The 24,647-nt window shown below is 39.1% G+C and overlaps 1 protein-coding gene across 6 annotated transcripts in view; it reads right to left on the reverse strand.

Annotated features, from left to right (window-relative positions):
• Window positions 1–24,647, reverse strand: part of MAP3K20 (mitogen-activated protein kinase kinase kinase 20) — a 171,269-nt gene that overhangs the window by 141,441 nt on the left and 5,181 nt on the right. For 5 of the 6 annotated variants that reach the window (XM_068544904.1, XM_068544909.1, XM_068544907.1 and 2 more), the window contains exon 2: window positions 16,399–16,591. In XM_068544904.1, the coding sequence (XP_068401005.1) occupies window positions 16,399–16,557 (159 nt within the window). In that variant the 5' untranslated portion in view covers window positions 16,558–16,591. Of the gene's footprint in view, window positions 1–16,398; window positions 16,592–16,759; window positions 17,017–24,647 lie in introns of those variants that run through there. The other variant, XM_068544905.1, reaches the window with a different exon arrangement.

Raw genomic sequence — 24,647 nt, forward strand, 5'->3', positions numbered from 1 at the left:
GGATCAAATAGCATTTCATTTTAAGACTTCTGTCAGTCTCCAAAACTGCCCTACAGCAGGCTATGCCATTTTACACTTCCACCGAAAGTCTAAACTTCCCTAGACCTTCCCTCATCTTCTGACAGGAGCTGGCTCTCCTCTGCAGCTCTCCCAATGACAGCTAGTCTGTCTCTTTCAGCACTTGCTCCATGGGGCCTGGAGGGGAACAAGGTGTCCTCCTGGCTCCTCATAACCGTTTCCAGACAGCTCTCCCTCCCCTCCCTAAAAGCTGAATCTATGTCATTAGATTGCATCATCCATTATCCTTTACAGTTGCCAACATTTACCAGTTCCAGAGAGCTCCCTTTCATTGCTTGATGATTTCAGCTCCTAGCTTACTGCCATTTTCTCCAATTACAATTCTTGTCTCATAGTGTAGGAATGTTTACATGCACATAGATGAGCCTCGGACACTTGTCCTCTCAAGTCCTTGAACTCTGCTGCAACAATCTAATCCTTCAACGCACCTCAGTAGCACATTCTTTTGGTCACACCCTAGACCCTGCATGACCAGCAACTGTACCGTCCGTAATCCAAAATCCACCCATCCCACTTCTTATATTTCCTGCTCCCTCCTTCTTGTACCTGGACTCCAGCAATCCCTCGCCTTACAATCACCAGTTCCTATATCTTTTCATGCCACTCCCTTCCCGGATGTCTTCCTTCCCCTCTTCCCCTCACTTAAATTCCATGGCAATTCATAGAATCCTTCCCTTAAATCCATCCTCAACTCCTCTGTCCTGCTTTTACTTCACTTTACTCAGGAAAACCACAACCGTGAATAAATCCGATGTTCTATTTACTCCACTCCTGTACCTGGTGAGCTGAATATGCCTGGAGAAAACACACACCCTTATCGGTACTCAGCAACCAACTACATTTCCTTATTCCAGTGGTTCTGAAATTTTTGGCATATAGACACTAATTGTTCCAGCACCATTTATTGAAAATATGATCCTTTCTTCATCATTTCATCCTCATCTGAACTGCCTTGGGACCTCTGTCAAAAATCTATTGACCAGGGCTTCCCTGGTGGCGCAGTGGTTGAGAATCTGCTCGCCAATGCAGGGGACATGGGTTCGAGCCCTGGTCTGGGAAGATCCCACATGCTGCGGAGCAACTAGGCCCGTGAGCCACAACTACTGAGACTGCGCGTCTGGAGCCTGTGCCCCGCAACAAGAGAGGCCGCGACAGTGAGAGGCACGCGCACTGCGATGAAGAGTGGCCCCCGCTCACCGCAACTAGAGAAAGCCCTCGCATAGAAACGAAGACCCAACACAGCCAAAAAAATTAAAAAAAAAAAAAAAATCTATTGACCAAATATGTGTGGGTCTATGTCTAGACTCTCTGTTCTGTTCCACTGTTCTATCCATACATCTTGACACCACACAATGTGGAAAACTGTAGCTTTATAGTAAGTACTGATATAAGGCAGTAGCATAAGTTCTCCAACATTGCTCTCTTTTCCAAAATTCTTTTGGCTATTCCAGGTCCTTCGCATTTCCATATATGTCTTATGATCTGCTTATCAATTTCTACCAAAAGCTGGCTGGTGTTATGGTTGTGATTGTATTGAATATATAAATCAATTTCAGGAGAACTGACATCTTGACATATATTCTGACCTATAAACATAGCATATCTCTCCATTTATTATGTCTCATTTCTCTCAGCAATGTTTTATAGTTTTCAGTGTAAAGATACTGCACAATTCTTTTGTTAAGTGTATCCCTCAGTATTTCATTTTTTTTTGAAATAGAACTTTATATTTTAGCTGTGCTACATAATACATAACTTATCATTTTAACCATTTTAAGTGTACAATGTATTAAGCGCATTCACACTGTTGTGCAACCATCACCACTAATCTATTTCCAGAATTTGTTCACCATCCCAAACAGAAACTTTATACCAATTAAACAATTCCCCATTCCCCACAGCCCCTAGTAATCACTATTCTACTTTCTGTACCTGAATTTGCCTATTTTAGGTATCTCATATAAGTAAAATCATACAATATTTGTCCTTTTGTGTTTTGCTTATTTCTCTAAGCATGATGTTTTCACGATTCATCCACGTTGTAGCATGTATAAGAATTACACTCCTTTTAAAGGAATGAATACTATTTAATTGCATACATACACCATATTTTGTTTATCCATGAATCTGGCGATGGACATTTCGGTTATTTCCAATTATTTCATATTTTCGTTGCATTATAGATGGTATTTTTTAGATGGCTAATTCCTTCCTTGGTTCATTGCTTGTATCAAAAATGAACTCTTGATCTGCTCTCACAAACCTGCTCCACCCATGATGGCAGATACATCCTTCCATGTCCTCAGTGCAAAACCTTTGAGACTTCCTTGACTCTACTTTCACACAGCACGTCCAGTGAGCAAATCTGGTTAGATCTATCTTTAAAATATACCCCAAATTCAACCACTTCTGACTGCCACCAGCGCAACCTTCCTGGGCCTAGCCACAAACATCTCTTTGTCTGGATTATAATTTAACTGGTCTTTCTGCCCCTGCCCCATATGGTCTTTTCTCAGCAGAGTAACCAGAGTAGTCATATTAAAATGGAAGTCATTTCACTTCTCTACTCCAAAGCATTGAACTGCTCACCATTTCCTCCTGATTTAAATCAGAAGCTCTTACAATTGCCTACAGGCCCTATCCCATTTGGCCTTGTTACCTCTCTGGCCCCATTTCCTGTCTCTTCCCCCCCCTCACTCACTCCACTCCAGCCACAACGGCCTCCCTGCTCTTCCCCACACACCAGGCATGCTCCCACCTGGCATCTGCATGTTCCCTCTGCGTGGACTGTTTTACCCCCGTGTGAGCACATGGCTCCATCGCTTACTCCAGGCATTTACTCAAATACCACCTTCTCAACGAGGCCCACCTAGACCAGCCCATGTAAACTGGCAACACTAGCCCCACACCGGCGCTCCTGATGCCCCGTACTCTGCTCTATGTTTTTCCTCACTTTTTTAATATAAACTTTTTATTTTGGAATAATGTTAGATTTACAGAAAAGTTGGAAAGATAATGCAGATCATTCCTCTCACCCTGCTTCCCTTAATTTTAACATACTGCATCACCAGGGTACCTGTATCAGAACTAAGAAACCATTATTGGTATATTACTATTAACTAAACTCCAGACGTTATCTGGATTTTACCATTTTTAACACCGATGTCTTTTTTTTTTTTTTTTTTCTGTTCTAGAATCCAGTGCAAGATACTACATTACGTCTGGTCATCATGCCTCAAATCTCTTCTGGACTGTGACAGTTTCTCAGTCTTTTTGTTTCTCAAGACCTTAATAACCTCGAGGAGTACTGGCCAGGTATTTTGTAGAATGTCCATCATTTTGGGTTTATCTGATATTTTCCTCACGACTAGAATGGGGTTATGGGTTTGGGGGCAAGAGGACCACAGACATGAAGTGGTTTTCTCATCACATCGTATTGGGGTTATGGGCTGGCAGTACGGCTTAACACTAACGATATTAACCCATGTCACCTGGTTAAGGTAGTGTTGGCCAGCTTTGTCGATCGTAAAGTTACTAATTTTTTCTTTTCTATACCCTAATTTTTGGAAGTGAGTCACTAAGTTCAGCCCATATTTAAGAGGCATAAGGGTCTTTACAATGTTTTAATATACGCTTTAGTTAGTTGTTTCATTTCCCACATTTGAAGGTAAAGCTCTATAAGGACATGAATTTTTGTCTATTTATTTTATTACTGATGTGGCTCCAGTATCTAGAATAGTGCCTGGCATGTAATAAACATCCAATATTTTTTGGATGACAGAATACAGAAAAGGAGATTTCCTACTAATCTGTGTAGGTCATAGTCTCCTACAGCATCAATTGTGCATCTGCCCACCTAGAAAGGTATGTCCCAGGAAAAAAAAATCACATATGTCATTTACTCTGAGGTGTTACTAACATGTTTCTTTTCTCAGTGGTATTTGCAGTTTTATTAGGGTAAACAATCTTAAAGAATGAAATTACAATGCTAAAATTTGAGGCATTAGCAATAGGATTAAATAGAGAATATATGTAAACGGCTTGGAATAGAGGCTGTCAATAACAGGAACTCAGGAAATGTTAATTTGCTTATATTTCCTTACCCTACATTCAGGTCTGGGAGATTTGGGGGGTATAGAGGGTCTTCCTTGGAATCTCAAAAACATGCTTATTCTACCTGCTAATAATCTTAAATAGTTTTTGAAAAAAGGCAGAGTATACATTTTTAATGCTCCACACCCCCAAATCCAGTTAATATTAATGTCTTGATCACTTACTAGATCTGTTCTTGGTCTGACCTGCACTTACAGTAAGTCTAACTGGAATCAGAATTTCCCACATATCCTCCCTGTTCTGAGACCAGTACCCTGGCCTTAGCCACAGTTCCCAAGTTTTTCCCAAAGAAGAATGTAGGTTGCACTTCGAGGCCTTATTTTGAGGTTAAGAAACTATCCTGAGTTTTTTTTTTTTTTTTAATTTATTTGGTTGCACCCAGTCTTAGTTGCGGCAGGTGGGCTCCTTAGTTGCAGCACGTGTGTTCCTTAGTTGCAGCTCACGGGCTCCTTAGTTGTGGCTCACTGGCTCCTTAGTTGCAGCTTGCCGGCTCCCTAGTTGTGGCATGTGAACTCTTAGTTGCAGCATGCACGCGGGATCCAATTCCCCGAGCAGGGATTGAACCTGGGTCCCCCGCATTGGGAGCTTGGAGTCTTAACCACTGTGTCACCAGGGAAGTCCCTATCCTGAGATTTTTAAGGGAAAAAAGTTCTCCACTTTCACAACTTTAAAGATTTGGTCAGCAGCTAATTAGTTCAGGAGAAGTTAGTTTAGATGTTAACCAAACTATGTATTATATTTTAAAATACTCATCCAATGATTAAAATAAAATGAATACATACTTCTTAAGATAGGCTCTACGACTATAGTTCCAATAACAGAAGCAATTGTTTCCCACTAAAGGATGCACTATTCTGCATGTTTTTAAAACGTAGTGAGTTAAATGGATTTTGTTCATTAATTGCTTAATATAATCTGTCTTCAAAAGCAGATCAGGGCTTCCCTGGTGGCGCAGTGGTTGAGAATCTGCCTGCCTAATGCAGGGGACACGGGTTCGAGCCCTGGTCTGGGAAGATCCCACATGCCGCGGAGCGACTGGGCCCGTGAGCCACAGCTGCTGAGCCTGCGCGTCTGGAGCCTGTGCTCCGCAACAAGAGAGGCCGCGATGGTGAGGGGCCCGCGCACCGCGATGAAGAGTGGCCCCCACTTGCCGCAACTGGAGAAAGTCCTCACACAGAAACGAAGACCCACAGCCATAAATAAATAAATAAAAATATTTAAAAAAAAAAAAAAAAAGGCAGATCAGCCGTGTAGTCCCCTCCTTCTTGAGCAGAGCCTGCACACTCACCAGACATTTCCACCCTTAACAGTGTAGCTGCTGTAATGCAGCTAATTTTACCAAGTGCTATTCTCCTAAAGAATAGTATCAGGGGTAGAAGTCATATTTTTAAGTCATTAAGACTCCAACGGTCTCATTTCATTTAGGACACCTTAATTTTTCTCAGGTCATGAATCATGAACATCAGATATTAACACTGCTAAGAAAAAGCATCTTGGATTCCTTTCTTGGAAACATGTTAAAAAAACAAACCAGTTAAGAACCATGGCCAGGAAAATCCTGCCTAACAGCCATAGAACAGAACCTTTCATTCAAAGACAAACTAATTTGTTAAGAGCTCAAAAGATCAGCCAAACATGGAGAAGAAAAGGCTAGGAATGAAGTAGACTAGGAATGCAGGCTGTTCTTTTCTGTAGATTCAGGAAGAGCAAAACCTTTCTGGAAAATCTTACAAAAGAAGAGAAAGTTGAGATATGATTACTAGGTTTATTATTTTATTCACTCCCTACGCATTTATTGATTGCTTATGGTGAGTTGGGTACAATGCAGAGCTTAGAAAAAAAGATCAATCAGATACAAATCTTGTGTTCAAGAAGCAGACATATGGAAGGAAGTGGGTAAGATTTGTTCTGTATGGCCCCAGAAAAAGAGACCAGTATCCATGGCTGGAAGTTACATTATAAAGAACTTTCTAAGAATTAAACTGTTGCAAAATTGAACAGCCTGCAACTCACATGTCATCAATGGCAGCCTTCAAACAGAAACTGGTTGTCCTAACCAGGAGCAGGAATCAAGCATCAGTGAAAAAAAAATTGATAAGATGGTCTCTGTCTTAAGTACTTTCATGAGAGTGACTTCCTGTCTTCACTAGAAAGCAGAGAAGAAAACTACACACCTTTTTAATACCCAAGTGACATAATTCTATTCTGAAGACTGACAATTAATCATATCTACTTTAAAACTATCTGAAATTCAGGTAGCTCTTCCTCTCCTCCAATTTTTCAGTTTTTAAATTGTTCTCTCTATATTAGGCTTTGTGTTTCTCAAAAATCCAATTCGTGCTTCGTACTATTTTTCTTCTAGCAGCAAGAGCCTAGCTTTGTATAATACCAGTTAGTCAGGATATAACAGCTTTACTGGAATACATTCATTGGTTTGATTTCAGCACAATATTTACAGGATGGCTGGAAAAAAATTATTAACTAACTGAAATGTTTATTGCCTAATATACTGAGATCAATAATAACTTTAATGAAAAGCTGAAATAACTGTTGTAATATGTAATGTTACATATGGCAAATTGAAAAAACCTCCACATGCAAGTAAATATGTAATCTAACAAAGTTTTGAAAGGATTAAAAAATTTTTAAATGACTGAGAAGCAAAAATAAGAAGGATAGGGGCTTTTTCTTGAAAATAAAACACTTATACAGTCGCGTAAGTGTTCTGAAAATATCCTAGAATGATGTTTGTCTTAATGTAACTGCATTTCACATAACATGATAAGAAAATTATTTATAATTCAGGTAATTTTCTAAATTCCTCTTGGTCCCAGGGGAAGCCATTCCTACAGCTTTTCCTCATTGTAAGGTTACCTCTCCACAAGGTTTGTGTTACCTTCAGATATATCAGTAGTATACGCTTACTCGTGTAATTTACATATTTGTTCAACATGTGTCCAATTTTCTTTTTTAAATTATTTGTTTATTTATTTATTTATTTTTGGCTGCATTGGGTTTCCGTTGTTGCACGCGGGCTTTCTCTAGTTGAGGCGAGCAGTGGCTACTCTTTGTTGCAGTGTGCAGGCTTCTCATTGCAGTGGCTTCTCTTGGTGTGAAGCACGGGCTCTAGGCGCGCGGGCTTCAGTAGTTGTGGCACAGGGGCTCAGTAGTTGTGGCGCATGGGCATGTGGGATCTTCCTAGACCAGGGATCAAACCCGTGTCCCCTGCACTGGCAGGCGGATTCTCAACCACTGCGTCACCAGGGAAGTCCCTGTCCAATTTTCTCTATCTCTTTATAGCAGTTCACTTTGGGGTGTCTTAGATTATAAGCTCCCAGTAACAGAAATGTCTCATAGAAAAGAGCTGAGTGATGGATAGCTGTTTTATATATATACCTTTGGAGTGGTGACTACATTAATGATCAAATAAAATGATTCATTATTTCATTATTTTAAACTGCTTATTCTCTAATTCAAAGTGATGATTTATGTATGTAGTCAAAATCAAAGCATGGCATAGTGAAATGCTTAAAATTCCTTAAGTGGAAATGGCATGACAGTCTAAAAAAGGTACAAAAGCAAAGGAATTTATAAAAATCAAACCAATAGCTAAGAGTACTATGTAGCTGTAGTATATTTTTTTAAAATTATTTTATTTATTTTTGGCTGCGTTGGGTCTTCTCTGCTGCATGCGGGCTTTCTCTAGCTGTGGTGAGCGGGGGCTACTCTTTGTTGCGGTGCGCGGGTTTCTCATTGCAGTGGCTTCTCTGTTGCGGAGCAGGGGCTCTAGGCACACGGGTTTCAGTAGTTGTGGCACGCAGGCTCAGCAGTTATGGCTCGCGGGCTCTAGAACACAGGCTCAGTAGTTGTGGTGCACGGGCTTAGTTGCTCCACGGCATGTGGGATCTTCCCGGACCATGGCTCGAACCCGTGTCCCCTGCATTGGCAGGTGGATTCTTAACCACTTCGCCACCAGGGAAGCCACTATGTAGCTGAATGCAAGTGGTACAGTGACACAGTTGACACAGTAAAGACAGATGTGCTCTATCCTCTTCATAGCTCAAAGAGAGTAAATGAAGAAAATGTAGATACATCCATACAGGATATCTTTCCCGGATGAGAATGAGAGGGACATCTATAGCGACATGATCCCAAGAACAAATACTTGTCTCTGAGCAAGGCACAGTGCTAGGTGCTGTGAGACAGGTAAGAAGGGTGCTGTTCATATTAGCCAGGTTACTTAACCTCTCTGAGCCTTAATTTCTGATCCATCAAATGGAGAGTATAATCTTGTAACACAGCTGTGAAGAGGAAGAGGTCAAGGATGGAAAGCCCCTAACCAAGTGATCAGCTCACAGTGGTAGTTGTACTTGGTACAGTGATGATGACCGGGATGGTGACAGCATCAGCAACAAAGGCAATGGCTAATGGCTGTTCTTGCCCTCACAGAGTTCTCACCAGGAATGCTGCATACACTTACGTATACATGCTTGCCCTTCTGCATTCATGCTGAGCCTTGCCATGGATTTTTCCTGCAGACTGTAAGTGTGGCCTCTGGCCCCTTCTCAACATAGGTTCTAGGAACCAACAAACTGAAGTTTTCACAAAACATGACACTTATCTGCTATCCTGACTTTAGAGCATGGTTGTGAAGATATAACTGAGGTTCTAGGAACCAACAAATTGAAGTTTTCACAAAACATGACACTTATCTGCTATCCTGACTTTAGAGCATGGTTGTGAAGATATAACTGAGGTTCTAGGAACCAACAAATTGAAGTTTTCACAAAACATGACACTTATCTGCTATCCTGACCTTAGAGCATGGCTGTGAAGATATAACTGACAGTTAACAGTCACCCAAGTCTTCCTCTGTGTCAAGCACTCTTCTAGATGTTTTATACGTGTTAAGTTCTCTAATCCTCTCGACAACCCTGTGATGGAGGTACTGTTATTAGCCCCACTTTTCGGATGAGAAGACGTGGCATGTTCACATGAAAAGTTAAGTGGCTACCCCTTACAGTAATTCTAGAGCCACAAGGCAGTTTTAATCACCTGTCAAATTAGTTGTATGGGTGCTAACTGGTATAAATTCAAAAGAAAAAGAGAAAAATTATGCTTGTGTGATCTGAGAACATTTCACAGAGAAGGAAGAAATTAAAGCTGAAGAATGAGTAGGACCTGCTCAGGCAGAGAAGACAAAGGTATTACAGGTGAAGGAAAGAATGTGGACAAGGTTACAGAAACGGGAAAGCAGGATGGAAGAACAGCTGGACCGGGCTGGGGAGAGGGGGAGAAGGGAAGGTGGTTTCAGGTCAGAAAATGAAAGACAAAGCCGGAAAGTCAGGTGAGAACCCCAGTGGAAAAGGTTTGGAATCTCAGGGCATCTGCCTGAGTTCGTTATGCCCAAGGACATTGCCAAGCAGGGCCTGCGCACAGGTGGTCACCTGAGCACGGTGAATTTAAGGGTCTCGAAAGCCTCTAACAACAACAATCTCTCTACTACCAGTTTCACCAAGTACCTGAAATTCCAAACTGGAGTTAACATACTGATCGTCTGTATTTGACATGATTGGCTAGGTTCAACCTAAAGCTCCAGTGAGCATCAGAAACACCTGGGAAGCCTGTTGCAGCACAGATTGCCAAGCCCCACACCCCAGAGTTTCCGACTCAGTCGGGGTGGGGTGAGGCCCAAGAATTTGCATTTCTAACAAATTTCCAAGTGACGCTTGATGCTACTGGTCCAGGGGCCACACATTGGGAACCACTGACCTAAAAGAATAGACTGCAGAATGGGTAAATTCTGATTGCGGACAGAAAAACTCTGCATGGGGTTATCTTAAATAATAACTCACATTCCTACAGTTACAGCAAAGGCAATAATTCCTTAATAAAAAGTCAGCTACAGAACTGCAAAGAAGAGGAAAAAGGGTCTCCCAGGAGTTAATAAAATGACAACAACATTAACTAGTCTTCTAGTGAAGCACTAATTGCTGTCATGTTGATAAAGTCTGTATAATAAAAGGTCTTATGTTTAGTTTTGAGTTCTGTGTCAATTTCAAGATTGTATTTTCTATCTCACACGGGTATCTCTCCCTTTATATACAAAGCTACTGAGAGCTCCTGTTCTTATGATCAGTTTTGATATTTTGATCTTCTCTCTTTACCTATAAATATTTATACTGTGGGAAAGTTTTGAAACTTGAATTTATCTGGCTTTCAACATTTCTACAACAGTTAAATTTGGTAGGAAAAAAGATTTTTTTAAATAAAGGGAGTGGGGCCTTGCAAAAGTCAAGGCAATTGAAGAAAGGGCCTCATATTTCACCTTTTGAGGATTCTGCTTCCTTTTCATTCTTTTGGGGAAATAAAAAGGAATCATGTTTCCTTCATATCTCATACTTCAATCCGGTTTCCTACTCTCAGTTAAATATCAACAGATTTCAAGTTAACACAAATGCTTGCAGGTTTCCATCTCTCCGACAGAAAAAAGTACCAGGTACAGACATGCCTGGTTCATGCTGTGAAGCTGATGAACCACTCGTGTGGGGACTGCTCTCCTCTGGGTACGTGGTTGGAAAGAGGGCACTGGGATCCACAGTGTCTTCCTCTGCCCTCGCCACCCCCTGCTTCAATTTCTGCCTAAGCAGTTTGGTTTGATCTCAGCTCATGTGGAATTTACCAAAAAGATACAATAATGGCTTCTTTTCTTACCTTCGGTATATGCCCTTAAGACCATATTATTTTTTTCCTGTTGAAAATTTTTTTTGTAACAAAAATAAATAGTGCTCTGTAAGTAAATCTGCAACCAACAAAAACAAGCTAAATTACCACTGAAAAACCCATAGCACTGCTATGAGAAAGCAATGTAGAAGTAAACATTAAACATTTTGAAAGCACATATTGAGACTGAAAAATTTGTGATTTGTGACATACTAAAGAGGTTTATAAAACTTAATTCACTTGAACATCCTTAGAAAGTGACAAAGGTTGCCAGAGCTATGATTTTTTTGAGTTTTTTTCCTGTAAATATATGGGTTACACTGTGTTTACATTTGTCAAAACTTAGTGATATGTGTATTTCATTGTATGTAAATTTTACCTTAAAAGAAAACAGAACTGCAAACACATAATGAACTCTGGTAATGACATGCATGCTAAAATATTTAAGGGGAAACTACTGACACCTGCAGCTTATCTTGCAATGCATCAAAATGGATTGATGGATGGAAGAATACATAGACATACATGTGATAAAGCAAGTATTTATGTTAATAACAGATCCTAGATGGCAGACATACAGATGTTCATTTTTACCCTTTCAACTTTTCTTCATGTTTGAAAATTTTCATAATAAAGTGTTATGTTCTTAAAAAAGAAATATGAGATCATCATAGAAAAATATGAAAAACGCAAAGTATAAGAAAAAGAAAAACACCACACAGACACCTGGGATGATATTATATACCTTATTTTGTAACTTTTTTACCACTTAGCAATATATTATGAGCATTTTCCTAGCTCTTTAAGTATTCTTCCAAATGCAATGGAATCCCATTATACAGATGTAGCATAATTTTTTTCATCTTTATTGACGTATAATTGACAAGTAGAATTGTAATATATTTAAAGTATACAACATGATGATGTCAATATACGTATGTATATTGTGAAAGGATTCCCAAGATCAAGTTAATTAACACTACCGTCATCTTTCACATTTACTTTTTTGGGAGGGTGGTAAGATGTAGCCTAATTTAAAAGATAATTTGTTGTAGGACACTTGAGTTGTTTCTAATTCTTCATTATTTATTTGAGATAAGCAACCTATTATATCCTTCTTCCTGCATATCTCTGATTATTTCCTTAGGATAAAGTCCTAGAAGTAAAATTTCTGGCTCAAAGGACGGAAACATTTTAATATTTTTGATATATTTTGCTAAACTCTTCTCCAAAACATGTATCAATTTACATTTCTAACAGGAGTGTATCACAGATCATAGCTATCCAGATGTATGATATTAAAATATTAATTAAATGCTCCCATAAATAAAATTTATCTATAACCATTCTTTCTCCCAGAAGAACAAAGGCTCTTTTTAAAAGAGTCTACGATAAGCAAACCTAGTACCCAAATCTTGGTTTCTAAATATCATACTCCCAAATCAGGTACCCTGAATCAGGGCTTCCTGAAGAAATACCTGACTCCAGGAATGGAACTAACTGAGGCTGGAACATCTTTTTGTGCCAGGGAGTATGAAAAGGCTAAAAAAATGATGAAGAAGTATCAAAAAGACATAGGAGCCAAATTTAAGGACTCCTACTTGCTAAATCGGGGACAATTTAAGCATGAAAGTGAATAACGATAGTAATGAACTATAACATTTTGAATTTGAAAAAGAATCCGTAAGTCTACAATGAAGCAATAAATAAATGAATGAATGAATGAATAAGTGAAAAGTAAGGAAACAAGGAAGAAAGACTCTCATTTATGCTAGAACCTTTTGCTTTCTACACAGTAACTGTCATAATAACATTTGATTCGAACAAGAATCGCCAATGGATGCTAAAAACATTGTGTAGTGTTTGTTGAGGGAAGATGTTTACATAACCTCAAAGTATCTACCAATAGCTTAATTATTAATTACAAAGAGAAAACAGGTATTTTACTGGGGAGGTATTGAGTGAGTCCCTCTTAATCAAGGGTTCAAAATTAATATCACCTATAATGGGACAAACTGACATCGCAGGTCTTCCATTAAGACACGCCAGGGGCACATGTCCTACATAACATTCCTACCAAAACTACATAACTTTAAACTAGGCAAGAGGGAGGGAAAATCAGATAAAGTCCAAATGAGGGACATTCTACAAAACTTTCCAGCACACTTCAAAAATGTCAAAGTGTAAAAGACAAAGAAAGGCAGAGAAACTGTTACAGATTAAAACAGACTAAGTAGATATATCACTAAATGCAGTATGTCAGCGGTCCCCAACCTTTTTGGCACCAGGGACCAGTTTCGTGGAAGACAACTTTTCCACAGACTGGGGGTGGGGGGGATTGGTGGGGGGTGGTTTCGGGATGATTCAAACGCACTACATTTATTGTGTACTTTATTTCTATTATTATTATATCAGCTCCACCTCAGACCATCAGGCATTAGATCTCGGAGGTTGGGGACCCCCCTGAAGTATGTGATCCTGGACTGGAACCTGGGTTGGGGAAAAAAATGCCATAAAAAGCCATTACTGGGACAATTGGCAAAATCTGAAAATAGACTCGTATAATAGGTAAAAGTTTTGATAGTTGTATTACAGTTGTGTTCTCGGGAGAAGCTGAAGTATTTAGGGATAAAGGAACATAGCATCTGCAATTTACTCTCATGTTCAGTAAAAAATATGTATGAATATGTATAAATCAATAATATATAAAGAGAAAGCAAATGTTGCAAAATGTTAATTAGTTGTGATTCTAGGGGAAGGATATGTTAGAGTTCATGGTACTCTCCTTGTAGTTTTTCACTAGGTGTAAAAGATTTTTAAAAATGAAGTTTTACAAGATATGGAAGCAACCTAAGTGTCCATCAAAAGATGAATGGATAAAGAAGATGTGGTATATGTACACAATGGAATACTACTCAGCCATAAAAAAGAATGAAAATTTTGCCATTTGCAACAACATGGATGGTCCTAGAGGGTATTATGCTTAGTGAAATAAGTCAGAGAAATCAAATACTGTTGCTATCACTTATATGTGGAATCTAAAAAATAAAACAAATGGATATTAAAAAAATTAAGTTTTAAAGAACTACCAAGATTTTAAGTAAATGCCATTTTTCTAAATCAGAAAAGTAACATATGCTCACTAAACTAGAGGTCTACAAATGAAGCAAAAATAAACAGCATTCCTCTATACTCTCACATAAGCAAAGTTAGAGTTTTGAATATATTTTCTCCACCTTTCACAAAACATATATTTAATCAGATATTAGGTCATTCTTAAAGAGTTCCATGAGCGAGCTACAAACATATTAGTAAATGTTCCATCACTTCTAAACTTCATTGGCAAAAATGACCAAGTGACACAGGACTGAATCTATAAATTGGAAAAAATCCAGAGCTTATTACCTTTATCTTTTCACTGGGAAAACATCTAGCCACCAAGGCAATACATAGTTCATAAAGTATAACAAACATTTACATAAGAAATGCATATTTCCTTTCCAATAACTGCCAACCCCTAGCCAAAATTATTTACATCTTAAACGCATGTTAAGTCAGTAAGTGTGGGGATGCTTTGCAATAACTTACCGTGTCTCTTTATCACTGACAGTCACTGATTAAATCAAGCCCCAAAGCTGAAACTGAGTTTCTGTTTTTCCTACTTAGAAGTTTATGAGGTATGCTCCTGCAGTTTACTGTAATCAACTCCAATTCTGAATGATACTCAGGTTAAATATCTACACAAGAGCAGGATTTGGCAGTTTCCAGTTCCTGCTTTCACCCCTGTGCTTTCGTATGTCATTTTCCTGGCTTTGTCAAAGACAGTAAAAAAAGATATTGGGTATGGCTGGGGGTGGAGTGAATGGGTTGCAATTATTGTCTTCCTGTCAAAATCTATTTCATGTCTCATAAAGTCTTTCTCACATCCAACAATCACACAAGAACATGTTCATTGTACTGAAGTTGCATGATGCTTAAAAATATTAGCATACTTATACACTTCTTTGAATATAAATTTGATGGAACTGGTTTATTTTCTGTTCTTAGCTGGTCAACTAGAGGCTTCAGAGTTAAAAACTGGAGAACAGGGGGTCTGATCTGGATTTCACCTGCCCCTATTGGGGCAGCTTAACATGTTTCTCAAAGCTCTATTTCCCAACCTACGGAATGGGTACAATAATGCTTGCCTGTAAAGGGCTTAAGAGTTCACTAGATAAAAAAAGCTAGGTTCAAGTCCAGAGTAAGAAATGGCTACTATTATTATTATTATTCAAGTCCAGAGTAAGAAATGGCTACTATTATTATTATTATTTGGCTACTATTTAAAAAATTCGTTGATCAAGAAATGAGGGGAAGGAAACTTCTTCTACATAGTGCCCTTCGGTTTGGGGCACACATTGGCTTTAAAAGCTATCACTTCTTAATGCTTTCCACAACCTACAGATACACCAAGGCAGAGATATCTTAGTCCTTCTGACTTGGCTTCAACAATCGGAAACACAGATGGTGATCACACAGTCACACAGCAGTGCTGGGATGAAATGCCACATAGTGCTTTCCATTTGGGTTTCCGTCTCCAATCAATTGCTATGGTTCACTGGCAGCGGTTAATGAAAAAAATGAAATCATTCAGGGAGATGAAAAGATATTTATGGAAAAGTTCACTTCAAAAAGATATTGAAAAGAACAATAATAAGCCAAAACAGGACATAAATAGAAATGACCAAAGCAAACTCCAGAGGGTAACTATTAAAAGTTATCAATGCCCTGAGCCCCTGCAGGTCAGCTCCACAACTAGCTTTATTGTGGAGTTTAGGTACCAAACTGAATGTGGGGATGATGTGTCACTTTCCTAAGAAAGATAAAGGGCCTGTGTATAAGTTTTTGGCTTGACTAGGACCAGCACAAATCCCAGACTCTGAAAGTTAAGACCTTTTCCCATTTTACAACTAGGCCAGCTCTCTGTCTAGCATCTTTATTAAACAAAGTCCACCACTTTGGGCTTCAAGTAGAGGTGAAATGCAAGAAGCTGGTATTGCTTATATTTCAGTAGAAAAATAATGCTTTTTGTTTTTCAAAAGACAACTCCTGAGGACCACAAATTAATGGACAGAAAATGGAAAGGGGACGAAAACTTTACACACTACTCTTTACTGACCCCTCTTGGCTGACCCAGGGAAAAGCCTGAAGCCTGGGAAGGCCTGAAAGCTCACCTCCCCTGGAGAGAGCTCAGAGAACATTCGGTCTTTCACGCCATGGAAAGAAATCCTCAGTTCAGATGACCCCTAGTAAAAGTCAACCCTACAGCACACGTGGCATTGATTGCTATTTATGGAGTTCCCAGAATGGAAACTGGGAAACGGCCTCATGGATCAACCCCAAAGGCTCTGCTAGGTCCCTGGTGGCCTGTGACCTCTGACTCTAGGTTGAAAAGCTTGCATAAGCGCTATCGCGACCACTTCTGATAGCAGGAAAAGACCTTACCTCTTTCTCTATCTTGAGTAGCTTCTTTACAGCCACCTCCTTGTCCTGTGATATCCATTTGGCTCGATAGACACTCCCAAAACTTCCTCCACCGCAGTTTTCGAAAAACTGCAAGTCATCAAATTTAATTTGCACAAAGGAGGTACCGAGAGACGACATCTCATAATGACAAAGTATTATACTTCCACAAAATCTATAGAGGGAAAGGAAAAGAAAGGTGGATTAGAAACATATTAGAATGAAACCTCTGTATTCCACTTTAGCTAACGTATACCAAGTCCTGCAGCACTTCCAGAAAGGGCCTGATGACTTAGGAGGAAGGAAAACAAGAGTATAAGCAAATCAACATGAAAACACTTACCCTGGCAGCCCATGCAAAATTCAACAGCAACTTGTCCAGACTCTGAAACACAGCTGTCCGCAGAGAAATGGCTCAGATTCCCACCCCCCCCACCGACAAAGCCTGCAGCACCACTTCCTGCACATCCCAACCAGCTCTGCCTAAAGGCTACTGTGTCACCACGTCTCCTACCCCAAAGCCCCAACAAACGGGAAGCGTGCCCTCAGCAGCAGGCTTGCACAGCTCTTCTGGCATCTGAGGCACGCCATCTCCCCGTGTTGTACTCACTTCACACAAAATATACATAACCTAAGCATCTGAGCATGCTGGCACAGGAGGGCCCAGATGCTGCAAACTGAACGCGCATTCAGTGTTGGGATTCCAAAAGCAAGCGGTCAGCTTCGGGATGAGAGAAGAGCTGGCCAAGTGTTTTGCAGAAGTGGCTCCCTGGGTTGTATCCTGGAACAGAACTTAATTAAAGAGCAGAAAATTTGCCCTTGATTACAAAATATATTAAGTCATCCAGAGAACTCTGCCAAGAATGTTTTTAAAAAAATATTATGCTTGTTTCCAGAGGAACTGATTACCTCTCCCAGAGATTATTACAGTGATGTTTCCTGCAGTCTAAGCAGTTTTACTATTCTCCAGGTAAGGGGTCATTCTTCACACCCTATACCAAACCATAGATTAGCAGGAAAAACAAAACAAAAACACACAAACAAGAAAACGAAGGTCTAAAATTTTGAACCTGCATGAAAAGCAGATGGATAAAAAAGTTTGTATACATATTCTTCCCAAACTATAAATCAGAATCTTATAATGAGGGAGCAAAAAGACGAATCCGTATGTACAGGGCATTCTACAAAACAACTCCCCTGGGCTCCTCATAATTGTCAATGTCATGAAACATTAAAAAAAAAAAAAGCAGAGAAACTTACAGCACACAGAGGACTTAAATATGATGACTAAATGCAATGCATAATCACTGACTAGATTCTGGATCCCCCCCCCAAAACTACAGAAGTTATTAAGATTTTAGGGAAATTTGAATATTAACTATATATTAGATAATATTATTTTATCCATGGCAAATAATGGTATTTTGGTTTTGTAGAAGGATGTCCTTGCTCTTGAAAGATATACTGGGTGATGTATTAAAGTATGATATCTCCAATTTAATTTAAAATGGTTCAATTCCCCCTCACCCTCCAAAAAAAGTGAATGGGTATAGAAAGGGAGGAAGCAAATGCAGCAAAATGTTAAGAACTAGTGAATCTACGTGAAAGTTATATGGGCGTTTTACTACTCTTTCCATTTTTCTGTGGAGTTTGATTATTTTCCAAAGAAAAGGGTGGAGGGAGGCAGTTTGCACCTATATAGATTGACAAAATTTCTTCTTAAACAACTTGCAGCTTTGCAGAGTGATGTACACAGTCAGCTCAGAGACCTTAACGTGCAGCTGACTAGCCATCCCATTTTAGGAACATCAGGTCACTGAAGAATGCTGATTTCTTAAGAGAAGCCAAACTCAGCTCTACTTTGGGAAGAAGGCAAGAGAGAGGATTGTTTATCCTTTGCAGTTTAAAAGATAGTTTAGAGTCTACATAAATAAACATTGTATCCAGATACAGTCTGTACCTATCTGAGTCAACAACTTACCTTACTCACTTTTGCTTCAATTCATATTTAGCTAATTACAGAAAAGAAGGCAAAAAAAAAAAAAAAAAGATAAAATTTAAGAATGTGCCAAAGGTAGGTACACAGAACATGCAAATTTGTTCTCATCCCCAAAAAGTTTGTTCAAAAAACATAGAGAACAAATGTATGGATACCAAGGGGGAAGGTGGGGTAGGAGGAATTTGGAGATTGGGACTGACATATATACACTATTGATATTATGTATAAAATAGATAACTAAACAGGGAACTCTACTTAGTGCTCTGTGGTGACCTAAATGGGAAGGAAATCCAAAAAAGAGGGGATATATGTATACATATAGCTGATTCACTTTGCTGTACAGTAGAAACTAACACAACACTGTAAAGCAACTATACTCCAATAAAAATTAATAAAAAAATAAAATGTCATTAAAAATTAAAAATAAAGATGAAAAAAAGTTTGTTCAACAAAATGCAAAACACCACTTGCAAGAGTTCCTCAGTGTTAAGTATTATAGACACTATATTTTTATTATTCACTTTTATTTTTATCAAAAAAATAGAACTCTCCTTCCCGCCCCCCTCCCCACACCCAATTCTCTCTTCAGAGGGAACTAATTTCAACTCGCTTAGGATTTTATTCTGATGTTTATATTTCATATGATATTTTTATATCTATATTTCTAAAAATGTCTTTATATTGCTAATTCCTGATTGTCCCATTTTAGTTATTACCTATTAACTTCTCCCTGTGGAAGATAAGGATTTAGTTCTCATATCCCATCCTTTACCTCCTTACATACAAATATGTCACACTTGCCCAATCCTCCCAGCATCCAACTCTACTGTAACGTTTGGTTAAGTCAATATTCACTGTTTACAGTAGTCTGACAAAGTAAACATTATTCCCAAGAGTGCTAAGCAGGACTCAATGAATTTTCCTTTCTTGGATAATTTTTTCTTTCTCCCAGAGTTACTAGTTGTTCTGCTTTTGTTTTCGTTGTTCGCTTAGCTTTTTTTTTTTTTTTTAATTTATTTATTATTTTTTTATATTTATTTTTGGCTGCGTTGGGTCTTTGTTGCTGCGCGGGGGCTTTCTCTAGTTGCGGTGAGTGGGGGCCACTCTTCGTTGTGGTGCGTGGGCTTCTCATTGCGGTGGCTTCTCTTGTTGCGGAGCACGGGCTCTAGGCACGCGGGCTTCAGTAGTTGTGCCATACAGGCTCAGTAGTTGTGGCTCACGGGCTCCAGAGCACAGGCTCAGTAGTTTGGCACACAGGCTTAGTTGCTCTGCAGCATGTGGGATCTTCCCGGACCAGGGCTCGAACCCGTGTCTCCTGCATTGGCAAGCGGATTCCCAACCACTGTGCCACCAGGGAAGTCCCTGCTTAGCTTTTTATACACCTAAAACGTATTCACCTCATCAAACTCTCCCAAGAACTGCAAAACTCCTCTCAATAAAGTAAAAACATCCGGTAATTTGGCAGGAGGTGGGGCGGTGTTCTATTTTCTCTTGGAGACATTCCTGCTATACCCTTCAACTTCAGTCAGTCTAGCTGGAATAGTTGCTCTAGGCCAGACTTGACTGGGACTTCCCCTCCCCATCCTCCTCAGCATTTCCTTCCCCTTTTCGTCTGTGGGAACTCCTGTCCTTGGATCTCCTGGCTTCTCTTTCTTGGTTTATTCCCCTACTTTGACAGTGCACCATCTCCCATTAGCTACCTGAACAGAGTGCCCAGGATGCAATTTTTTGGGAGAATCTGTATGTCTTAAAATGTCTTGATTGGTAGTATGGAATTACAGATAGGAAATAATCTCCTTATAATTTCAAAAGTACAATATTACCTCATACTCATTTAGTTTCTAATGTGTCTGTAGAGCAGCCTGAAGCTACTCTGGTTATTAATTCTTTTTACATTATTTTTTCCTTTTTGAAAGCTTTTAGGACCTTGTAGTCATCCCTGGAATCCTGAAATTAATAGGATATGCTTAGAGGTGAGTCTTTTTCATTCACTGGTGGGATACTCAGTATACTCTCCGTCTGTGACTCATGTCTTTTAATTCCAGAAAATTTCCTTGTGATCTTCCTTCACCACTTATAGCCACTTTTACTTCTTGTCTCTTCCCTCCCCAGACACACAGGAGGACCGATTTGCAGTTCCCAGTACACGCTTTCACATCTCCACACCTCTGCACGGGCTAGTGTCTCTGCTTAGAATGCCTTTCCCTGCCCAGTGATGTCCCTGACCACCTCCTCTGGGCCTCACGAGCAGAGTTAATTCTCCTTCGGTACCACAGCCCCTCTCTTTACCCGTTCATCATTCCCACTTACTTCCCACCAGACTACACATTCTTTAAGGGCAAGACACATTTCTATTTACATCTGGAACTTCAGCACCTACGACGCAGCTAGGTGCATCACACCTTTTCCATTAAAAAGTATGTATTGAATGAATGAATGAATAAATAAACGAATAAATAATTTCTGGCTATTCCTGTTATGCCTTTTGCAGCTGGAAAGATTCCAATCAGATTAAGTAAAATCTGAGAACTATAGTTTTTATAAGTGCCCCCCCCCCAGAGGATTCTGAAGCAAATCCTGATTTGGAAACAGCTGCCTAGCCTTCTTGGGAGACTGAGAAGAGTATATCTGGGCTCTTCAGGATTAGGTGTATCTGAGTCTGGAGGAGGGGGAGAGGAGGAGGAGGAGGAGGGAAGAAATCCTTCCAGAACAAACAGATCTGAACCAGGATGAGATCAATATGAATAAGTCTGAACCCTCTGGTGCAGAGCAAGTCCAGGGAATGTGGATGAACCGAGGCAGGATCAGTGCCATTTGAAACTGACCCAGTGGTGCCAGAGGGAGGCTGACCTCTGAGAAGCATAGTTCTCCAGGATCTTCACCCTGAGATGAGGTAACCAGTCAGCTCTTCCCAGAATCACTGTTACTCATTTTGTGATACATCCTGCCTCTTGGAAACTGGCTATGTATGAACGAAACTATATAATTACTTGAGTGTTTTACTGAGACCATAAAAAATTAGGTCCCATCTGATTACCGAAGAGACTAACAATTCTGGGGTGTATGAATACAGGTTTTAACTCCAGTGAGCTTAGCAAAGCATCATGGACATAGCTGAAAAACCTGACTGAGATTCCCATTGTCATCTATGTGACTGTCTGACCGCATATATTTACTTTTCCCTTTGAGCTTTCTCTCCTTTAAAATCATTATTCTAAGAGGATCAACTTATGACCAGAAGAATGGATAAACTGAGTTGCTGATTAATCATACTTAGAGCATCTTGGGGAAGACTGCTACCTGATGAAATTATGTTCTAATTTTTCAGATGTATTCTCCAATGAATTGACTAGAATTTAATAAGAGTCATCTATATAAATGTATTTACATAGTATACCCAATCAAATGATGTTTTCATCCCACCATGTTAAAACAACTGCTTTTACACAAGAAAGGCAATTTTTCTCCATGCAATAATTCCCAGTCCTAATTTTGTAGCATCCTAACTTTGGTTTCATAAACTCTCAACGCTGTTTTAAATTTTAATAAGTATCTATCACAGAGCACTGAAGGGTAAGTTAGAACAGGGATATCACAAAAATGTGTAAGAGGGTGTCAGAACTCTGAAAATATTGAAAATCACTAACTCAGTGGTTGAATCCAATCATTTGAGTACTTAAGTAGTAAGACTAATTTTTTTTTTTTAATTTTTAAAGATTTCCTTAGGAAACTGCCCGGCCATCCAGTGGTTAGGACTCTGCACTTTCACTGCCCGGGCCCTGGGTTCAATCCCTGGTCGGAGAACTAACATCCTGCAAGCCACAGGGTGTGGCCAAAAAAAAAAAATTTCCTTACATTAAAATTTTAAAATATTTTTAAACTATTAATTGCTGAAAGCATATATAGTACTATCAGGTAATTATCAAAAGTGGAGCTATAGGGAGGAAGAAAACCTTATAGGGGTATTATTTTACTTTTTAAAGTTTTCAGCCTTCCAGTCCAAAAAAATGGACTTTTGCCCTGGATTTTAAAAAAAGAAAAAAAAAACCCCACAAATTTAGAATTAGATAGATGTGAGTTAGAACTCTGCCTCTACCTCTCAGTAACCTTGAATCAATCACTTTTCTCAGACCATGGCATTTCCAGACCCAATAAATGAAATATTCATTCTGTTACCATGTGTCTCAAAATTGATAGTCCAAAAGCTATCAAGTTTGAACAGTATTATTTGACTTCTTTGATTTAAGTCTCACTTCCAAGTAACAGATATTTCAACACAGACACAGCATGATCCAGGGGAAAGACCCCAGTTAGATAGCTCTAGTAGCAAGTCTGAACTGACTAGCTGCCAGGCCTTGGGCAGGGCACTGAGCCTCTCCGGCCTCAGCTTTCTCACTGGCAGTAACACCCATTCTGTGTAGTTGTTGAGAAGTGGGAGATGCTGTGAAAGGCCTTGTACAGTGCCCCAGCACCCAGTATATAATACTCAATAAATGGAAACTATAGTTCTTTAATTATTTTAAGAAATCTTGATATCATATTTAACCATCTATTTTTTTAGCCTTTGTAGTTAGGTATGCTTTCCTCAATAGTTCTCCTCTCCCTGTTTTCAGAATTGTTTTATATTATATCTTCATTAGTTTTGCAGAACAACTATAAATAATGTATTGTTGATCCTTAAATCCCTATTTTGTGAGCTTCTTTGTGTACGTTTTATTTTTTTTTCCTCACTCCTCTAGTTGCTGCTGTTGGTTTTGGCCATTTTTGCAAGATCTATCTTCTTAGTAATATAATTTTCTTTCAAACATTTTTTTCATAAGGAGAATATTTAAGTTATTAACAGACAATACTTTTATTTTTTGGCACTTTTTAGATACTAGAGTTTCTGGGACCTATTTAGTCAATTATAGCCCTCACTTTGGAAGGGTCTTAGAGTATACATTTCTGTGGTGGCCATTATCTTCTTTCAGATCTTATCTACTGCATATCAAATAGACTCAAGATACTTGCAAATCTTAATTTAAAAAAATTAGATCTACTTATAAAAGGATTAGCTTTATTAGAAAAGAACTTTGGACTTTTTCTGGATTTTTCTATCTTTTAGGTTTATACGGGCCTATTATTTCTCAACTCAGATCCTTTTCTACCCCTAATTTACACTACTCTTCTTCCTCTCTTCACAAAAGTTAAAAGTCTATTTTCTGATGCAATATAGAAAAAAAAAATTCATTTGTTTTGTCATGACCTGAATATGACCAAAAAAACCCAAAAAACCCCCCTCAGGAAATTCCTTTGCCAAGCTCACTGCCCTAATATTTATTTATGCTAGTATTATTTCAGCCTCCTTAACACAGATTAGTAAATAAACTAATAAAAATGTGCTTTTACACCATGTATATAAAAACAATACCACTTGGATTGCAGGTCTGCAATTTTTTTTTTTTTTTCTGCAAGTCTTATCTTCAAAAAACTGGGGAAAGCTCTGGTTTGATGTATTTGTTTATAACACCAAGGTCAAAGATTCAGAGATTCTGTTCCTGAGCAGGATTGCTGTTCTGCTATGATAGATAAGATCTGTTAAGACTAGCTAGAGACTAGGTATGAATAGAACTAACTAGTATTGTGTCTACTGTAGCTATGTCCTTCCTTCCTCCAAGGCTGCTACCAGAAAGCAGACTATCTTGTCTAGAACAGGTTGCTGGGCTCAGTGAAGAGGATCTTCAGTCATGGATATCTGAGAGAAGCCAACTTTAAGAGTCTAAAAAAACAGAAAAGCTATTGTTTCACTTTTTTTTTCCCCCTCTCTCCTTTATCACATAAATAACATAGAACTCCATAGTTAAAGCACAGGTTAAAATTAAAATGAACTAGTTAAATGAGATATTATTTGTACTTTAATACTTCAGTTAATGAAAAGAGACTTCCATGACATACTTTTCTTGCCAGAAATGTTGTTACTAGAAGCAAAATACAGGAGGAACAGGAATGTAGGGGGCAGGGGCACTTATGCCACAGAAATGCCGTGTGTAAATGTGTCTGTGCTCAAACAGAAGCCCAACTAGGAAACTCGAAGTAGGTACAATCCAGGACATGGGTCACTGCAGGGGCTTCTCGTGTTGAATGATTAGAAGCTTCTAGCGTTGAATGATTGGAGGCATGAGGAAGGAGAACGGGGCCAGAGTCTGACTAAAGCAAAGGAGCATGGAGAGGGCACGTTTCTATGGGCTGGCTG

This window comes from Eschrichtius robustus, chromosome 5, assembly GCF_028021215.1.
Source record: "Eschrichtius robustus isolate mEscRob2 chromosome 5, mEscRob2.pri, whole genome shotgun sequence".
Taxonomy (NCBI): Eukaryota; Metazoa; Chordata; class Mammalia; order Artiodactyla; family Eschrichtiidae; genus Eschrichtius; species Eschrichtius robustus.